This window comes from Protobothrops mucrosquamatus, unplaced genomic scaffold (genome assembly GCF_001527695.2).
Source record: "Protobothrops mucrosquamatus isolate PMUCROS unplaced genomic scaffold, P.Mucros_1.0 scaffold2342, whole genome shotgun sequence".
NCBI lineage: Eukaryota > Metazoa > Chordata > Lepidosauria > Squamata > Viperidae > Protobothrops > Protobothrops mucrosquamatus.
In genome coordinates, this window is record NW_015388423.1 from 1 (window position 1) to 7,846 (window position 7,846).

Here is a 7,846-nt window from a genome sequence, read left to right on the forward strand (position 1 = left end):
AAGCTCTGTCTATTAGAGCTTTACTCACAGTTCAAATCTTTAGCATTAGAGGTGGAAACGGCGTCTTGCTTCGTTAGAACGAAGACGTCCCGATCTATGGAGATGGCTGTGAGCTCCGGCGGAGTTCACACCTACATCTCCCCGAGAGCCCTCAGGGAGACTAGGGAACTCTACGCCTACTCACCAGCAGCTCACCTTCTTCCCTTCGCCCGAGAAGAAGGCTGAAGCCGGCAAACAGCTGATATGCGCTGTTTTGCCGGCTTTTACATAGAACGCTGACGGGAGGCTGTCAGATTGCCTCCATCGGCCGCCGGCAGCCACCGGAAGTCAATCTTTATATTTAATTGTTACCTATCAAATTAATAAGAATTGTATTAATTTAGGTTGCAAAGAGAATATTATTGGAAGAAGAGAAAATCAAGCAAAGTTATAATGTGGATTTTGGAATATAGAAATTAACCGTTAGTGATTACTTTGTAAATATAAATCCAGACAACATGTTTACCAAATATCAAGATGTTTATATTAAAAAATCAATATTTTTTTTTAAAACAAAGATGTTAGTTTTTAGTGAGGCGTATGGCACTTTGCAATTCTATGCAATGAGTATTGCAAGATAGAAATATTGTAAATGCAGACTTTGATTTACAAGTCATGAGAGTTTCATACAGCATAAACAATTCTCTGCCTTAATGTGATGTGTGGACATAGATTCAAGATGGCAGCAATGACAGTATGGTTGATGACCCCTCCCCCCCTTTTTTATGGGCATTGCATGCAATGAATCCCAGGTTAGCAGGTCATCCTGGAAGAGAAGTTGAAGCAGGTGAAAACTTTATAAGTTTCCCACTCTGTTGGTGTCCTTCATTCACTCACGTTCTTTCCTGGTCCAGGAACTCTGAAAATGCTACCTTCAAGACGCAATGATGTGGACCTTGATTTCTTCCTGATGTTTAGTGTGGTAGATGAGAACGAAAGTTGGCACTTGGATGAAAACATTGCTTCCTTCTGCACGGAGCCAGACTCGGTTGACAAGGAAGAGGAACAGTTCAAAGAAAGCAACAGGATGCATGGTGAGCGCCCTCCTCTTTGCCTCCTGCTTTGATTGGGGCTAATGTTTTGCTTAATGAATAAGAAGGTCCCCAAAGAAGCAGACAAAAGTTCAAATTTTACTGTCCAGACATTGTTAAATACAGGGGAATTATTGTTCCTGGGAAAATATCTTGTCTAGCATATAAGAATATTTCATTTTTACCTAAGTATAAAGTGATTCTAAGAGGTTGATGAAAATACCACTAAGTTTATGAGAAGGAATCAATATGTTGAAAATGAATATTGCATCATCCGATACACTTTTGAGGACATTGCCCCTGTTGATCAGTTTTTGATGAAAAGAACAAATACCCAGGATTTCACTATTAAAGTTATGACACCCATATGATGGTGGTGCCTTTAATTTTCCAAATTTTAAAGGATATAACTTCAATAATGTACTGAAATGAAACTGATACAGATCATAGCATTTATCATTATGGGCTTAACTAGAGAGTTATTATTTAGTTCTCTTGACTCAAGCCTTCAAATTCTTGGTTTTGTCTGCACTGTACTCAAAATGTGATCATTTTTCCAGCACTGAAAGCAGCAAGTCAAAAAATAAAATTGATTGCAATTGTCTTGGGAAAGGATATTTAATTCTTCTTTTTAGATGGCTGGAAATGCTTTTGCACGTGTGTGGAAAACAAGGGTCAAAATGGGATTTTTGCTGTTATTCAGCTATCAAGAAACATATAAAACATTTGAAATTTTACAAAATAAATAAATAAAAGAGCCTAGTGGAAAAATAAACAGGTAAATGTTTGATATGTTCATTGTTTGGCTTCATTGCAGCTTTTGAAACTCCGGAGAGCCTGTGTGAATTGGAGGAGGTCTTTATAGAAACTAAGTTCACAATGTATTACTATCATAAATATAAAATGTCATAAAAATAAAACCTAAATAACACATATATTTTGAATAGAGAATTGAAATATTCTTCACTGGCTTTAGTTTTTAAGGAATGTACAACTGAATTTGCATTTCCCCAAATTCCATATGTTTAAGTTGGGTCAACATAAAGTCCCATCTAATATTATCAAATGCTTTCTGCGCATCAACAAAGATCAGTGCCATTTGTTTTTCATTATGCGATTCATAATATTCTAGCGTGTCTAATATAATCCTAACCTTATATCTTATTCGCCTTTTGGGCAAGAAACCGTTTTGATCAGTATGGATAAATTCAGCTAAGTATCTTTTTAATCTTTCTGCCATTATTGTCATAAAAATCTTATAATCCGTATTTAATAGAGAGATAGGCCTATAGTTTTTGATGAGAGTTAAATCAGAATCTTCTTTAGGTATTAGCATGATGATTGCTTCTTTCCATGAATTTGGGGTCTTTGCTGCTTTTAATACTTCATTAAATATATCCAATAGGGTTGGGCCCATAAGTTCTTGAAGATTTTTATATATTTCGGACGGTAATCCATCAGGGCCAGGTGTTTTATTGCTTTTTTGTTTTTTAATTGCTTCTATAATTTCCTGGAGTGTTATGTCCTTATTTAATATATTTTGAAATTCTTCCAGGACCTTTGGCAGTTCGGCATTCATAAGATACTGTAGTATTCTTCCTTCACTAATCTTTCCATCGTCTTTATAAAGGTTTTTATAGAATTCATACGTCACATGTTTTTTCTCAGTCTGGTATACCATCACTTCATTGCATAGTTTACTAATCCATCTTTTATCTTTTTGTTTTTTTAATCTATAAGCCAACCATCTCCCAGGTTTATTTACCTATTCAAAAAAATTTTGTCTGATACTTTTTATTTTTTCTGCCAATTTTTCTTTTTCTATAATATTCAATTTATGTTTGTTTAGGTCTAGTTGTCATTTTAGATCCCTACATTGTGGTTTTTTATGTAGTTCTATTTCTAGTTTTTTGTATTCTTTTTGATACTGCCTTTTTTGATACTGCCTTTTCTTTTTATTTTCATTGACCATGTATGCAATTGCAGTTCCTCTCATGACTGCCTTGGCTGTATCCCATAGATTTTGGGTATTAGTCTGCTCTTTCTTATTTGTCTGGAAGAATATCTGCATTTGTTCTTCCATCTTATACTTGAATTCTTTTTTATTTAAGATTGCTTTTTTTAAGGTCCACCTCTTTGTTGTCTTCTGTCCTTTCCATTTCATTATAATAGGATTGTGGTCTGCCCATGTATTACTGTATTTTCCGGCGTATAAGACGATTGGGCGTATAAGACGACCCCCAACTTTTGAGAAGATTTTCAGGGTTTAGAAAGTCGTCTTATACGCCGGAAAATACGGTAATTAACATTAAAGGAATGTGTCCTTATATTCTGCTACAAGCATGTATGGCTTCCTCAACACATTGTACTTATTTTCATTCATTAGATTACTTATTGTTATGTCTGGCTTCATATAATACACCAGATAAATATGTTCTATGATTTCATCCAATGAATTAATTTATAGTTCAGTGTGTTAGATGACCCAGGCAATTGGGTCTATTAAATACGCCATGGATTTTGGTGTGCTGCAAAAATACAGCTCTCAAATAAGCCTTCCTGAATCTGAGCACTTTTCAGATATGACAGTTTTAACTCCCAGAATTTGCCAACCAGCATGAACATTTATACAAAATCTGGGTTAATGCTCTTATTTCTGAAGAGTACTTATGTAGCAGAAGACGCTGTCAGTGGATCTGACAATGCAGTTCAGCTCAATACCCCATCTACTTCAACAGTATTTCCCACAAGACCTCCTTTGACTCCTTTAAATTTAATTTAAAACAATTATATTATTGTAAATATCTGTCACTGGTTTATTTATTCTGTTATCCTCGATTCTACTGTTACCTTGTTTCCATACAACAAACTCATACAACTCTATTTCTTTCTTTAAAATCTATTATTCTTTTTAATATTGGGGGTTGCACAAAACAATGAAGCATAAAAGTACAATAAATACAATCTGAGTGCATATAGTGATTGGCTAGTTTATAGTTCCATGGATGGTGGGAATGCTACACATTTCTATTAATTTCCACTGGTTTCTTGCCCATCTCTCTGTTGTGCGTCTTTACATTAATAATAACAACAACAAATATTTCATACACATACCCAACCTATTCTATATCTGTACCCATGTTCCTGAGAAAATGTGCTGGGGTTTACAAAGGCTTATGGGTTTTTATAAAATGTGCTTTTAGACTCTGAGTATAGGTGGTCCTCCAATTACAACAGTTCATTCAGTGACAATTCAAAGTTATAACAGACATTGAAGAGACCTATGACTGTTTCTCTAACTTACGACTATTGCAGCATCCCCATGGTCACATGATCAAAATTTAGACTCTTGGCAACTGAGTCATTTGTGACAAGCAAAGTCAACGGGGAAGCTAGATTCACTTAACAACTGCAGTGATTCACTTAACAACTATGACCAGAAAGGTCGTAAAAATAGGGCATAACTCACTTAACAAATGTCTCAACAATAGAAAGTTTGGGCTCAATTATGGTTGCAATTTGGGGACTAGCTGTATTGGCTCCCACCCCTGTGATTGTTATTATGCAAGGCAGTTTCTTCCAATTCAGGGTTAGGAATGTCCTTTGGTAGCCAAGGGCTACATTGAGAGGAACCGGGCACAAAATTAAGACAGAAAAGCATCAGATAACTTGTACCTCGCGCCCTGAAAACGGACACCGTGGTCCTTGTCAGAAGCAAACAGGTGCTTCGTTTCCCTCGTTCTGTTTTTCATTCTCACTCTGATAACTTAAATTGCAGCCAAGGGCTCGAACTAGAGATGGACCAGGCAGGGTCCGGCACCTTTTGAGAATTGTGATATCGCTCTGTGAACTGTTTTTAAAAGGATAGCTTCGAGAGGCGCCTGGAAACGGGCTATAGGAGGCACCGAGCACCGACTGCCTTTTGCCCTCGGCTGAAGCCTAACATGGCCTGAAGTTGTCCCGCTCCGACTCCTCCACGTCCTACCCTTTAAAAGGAATATCGCAGCCTCAAACGGCAATCAAGAGACTCGCCATTGAGGCAAATGATGGCAAGGCTCGGCTCTCCTCGCCTCTCTGGTGCTGCATTCTGCTCTGTTCCTGTATCCGATTCGTACCGTGGGAGAAGTTGCTGGTGTCATTCTTGCAATAGCCGCAGCGGTAGCCGCTGTCTCCCCCCAAGTACTCCACGATGCTCAAGAATCCTCCTCCCGCCATCTTAGTCACCCGGCCGGCTACCTCCGCCTTTTGATAACCCCGTGTCCGCCAGTCCCGCCAGGGACCTCTCGAGCGCCCTAAGCAGCCATGTCTGCGGCCGCCATTTTAACGAAGGGCGACGGGGAGGGCCTCCACTTGCAAGCCCATCTTCCGGTTGCCAAAGGCAAAGCACGGAGCTTCCATTTGCGGGGCCAAACCTGAAGCTAGAAAGGGGGAAAACTCCTTAAAGGCTGATTTTTATCCCTATGCTTCGGTGTGACAGCCTCCAGAAGATTCGCATCCTTGTTCAAGATAACCAGGCAAGTTTTATTTATTATTTATTAATTTATTAAATTTGTTTGTCGCTCATCTCGCCGCAAGACGAAGCTATAATAAAAGTGTTAGCCTGCAACAGATTGATACGGCTGCCTTACTGGGCTTTGGCTTCAAAAACGTTCTGACAGGCAGAATTCCACAGAAACAAGTGCAGGTTATTTTTAAAAATGTGACTTTCAAATGTGTCTGTCTATCTATTCAGGAGTTATATATATGTATACATATTAGAAGTTTAGGAACTACTACCGTATTTTCCGGTGTATAAGACGACTGGGCGTATAAGACGACCCCCAACTTTTGAGAAGATTTTCAGGGTTTAGAAAGTCGTCTTATACGCCGGAAAATACAGTAATATCTATTGTTACATCATCTACATCTTAATTTAATTCTTTCATTGTCCAGACCATATCAATTCTAGACCACAATTGGTGGCTCCCAGAATAATATGTAAATTGTTTTACGTTCAAATTTCTCTCCTTCCAACTATCCTGGATGTTAAGTTCCTCCACCATTAAAAAAAAAGTATCGGGTAGTATTCTTCTAGTTCCTTTTCTTGCATTCTCACTTTTATAGTCTAATTCTCTATCTACAATTGCATTGAAATCACCAATTAAACAGATATTCTCATATTCGATATCTCCAATGATCTTATGTAATTTCTTGTAGAATTGTCTCTGTCTCTCATTGGGAGCATAAATTCCTACCAGGGCAACTTTTTTTTTATTCAAGGCGATTTCAATTATCAGTATTCTACCTTCTTCGTCCTGATAAATTTGTTTTGCTGGGATTTTTTCCTTGACATATATCACTATTCCTCCTTTTTTCTGCTGTGAAAGAGATACAAATTTAATTCCTAACTTGTGGTAGTTTAATAGATCTTGGTGCTGATTCTTTATATGTGTTTCTTATAAGATTATTATGTCTAAGTTTTTCTTACTAAGCCTATTCAAAATTTTGTTTCTCTTAGCCGGGGAGTTTAAGCCATTTACATTTAGTGATAATGCTGTTAGTTCTTCCACATTACTGCCTATATTTTGATCTAGTCGTTCTCGTTGATCTGTCGTCTTTAAATTTTTTATGTCTACTTTCATCGTCATTGCCATTATTCATTTTTTCCTTTCTCTCAATTTCCGGTTCTTTGCTTTGTGCTTCTCGTGCCTTTCTGCTATGTCTCTCTGTAATATCTTCTTCTCTTAGTTCTCTTTCTTCTAGTTCATCTTCACTACCTAGCTATTGCTGAGAAAACTCTTCTGCTTTGTTTATCGTATCCAGCCTGTATCTTTTTTCTTGCCAAGTCACCAGGATCCTTTCCGGCATCAACCACCTAAAATTAATATTTTGTCTTATTAGTTTCAATGTGATGTGTTGATAAGGTCTTCTAAGATCTCTTACCCTCCTGGGGACTTGTTTAAGAACTAATAATAATAATAATAAAGTTGGAAGGGATCTTGGAGGTCATCAAGTCCAACCCCCCCTGCTCAGGCAGGAACCCTACACCATTTCGGACAAATGGCTGTCCAGTCTCTTCTTAAAAACTTCCAGTGTTGGAGCATTCACCGCTTCTGGAGGCAGGTTGTTCCACTGGTTAATTGTTCTAACTGTCAGGAAGTTTCTCCTTAGTTCTAAGTTGCTTCTCTCCTTGATCAGTTTCCACCCGTTGCTTCTCGTCCTGCCTTCAGGCGCCTTGGAAAATAGCTTGACTCCCTCTTCTTTGTGGCAGCCCCTGAGATATTGGAACACTGCTATTATGTCCCCCCTCGTCCTTCTCTTCGTTAAACTAGACATACCCAATTCCAGCAACCGTTGACTGAGACGGTGATCCTAGGGTTAGCCTGGTTAGACAAATGGAAACCATTCATCTGGTGGGAGAAAGGAATGAGAACCATGAGACTACCTATAGGGCCTAATCCCCCTCTTGAGTCAACGAACGTTGCAGGGCACCTTAGGCCACCCAATGAGCGAGCGCACATGGCCGCCTCACCGCCTCCACGCGAACCAGTCATCCCCAATGAATACCAGGACCTGGCGGAGGTTTTTAGTGAAAAAGAATGTGATGCCCTACCCCCTCACAGACACAATGACTGCTCCATCGAACTGGTGCCAGGAGCCAAACTCCCACGACCGAGAATGTATGCTATGTCCCCCCTCGAAATGGAGGAGATGCAGCGATACGTGAACAAAAACCTAATGAGGGGGTTCATTGAACGGGCCAAATCCACCGTGGGAGCCCCTGTGTTATGGGAGCA

The 7,846-nt window shown here is 38.9% G+C and overlaps 1 protein-coding gene across 1 annotated transcript in view; it reads left to right on the forward strand.

Annotated features, from left to right (window-relative positions):
- Positions 1 to 898: 898 nt before the first annotated feature.
- Positions 899 to 7,846, forward strand: part of LOC107295444 (hephaestin-like) — an 87,411-nt gene continuing 80,463 nt past the window's right edge. Inside the window, exon 1 of the mRNA XM_015824757.1 lies at positions 899 to 1,073. Coding sequence (XP_015680243.1) covers positions 905 to 1,073 — 169 coding nt within the window. The 5' untranslated portion in view covers positions 899 to 904. The remainder of the gene's footprint in view (positions 1,074 to 7,846) is intronic.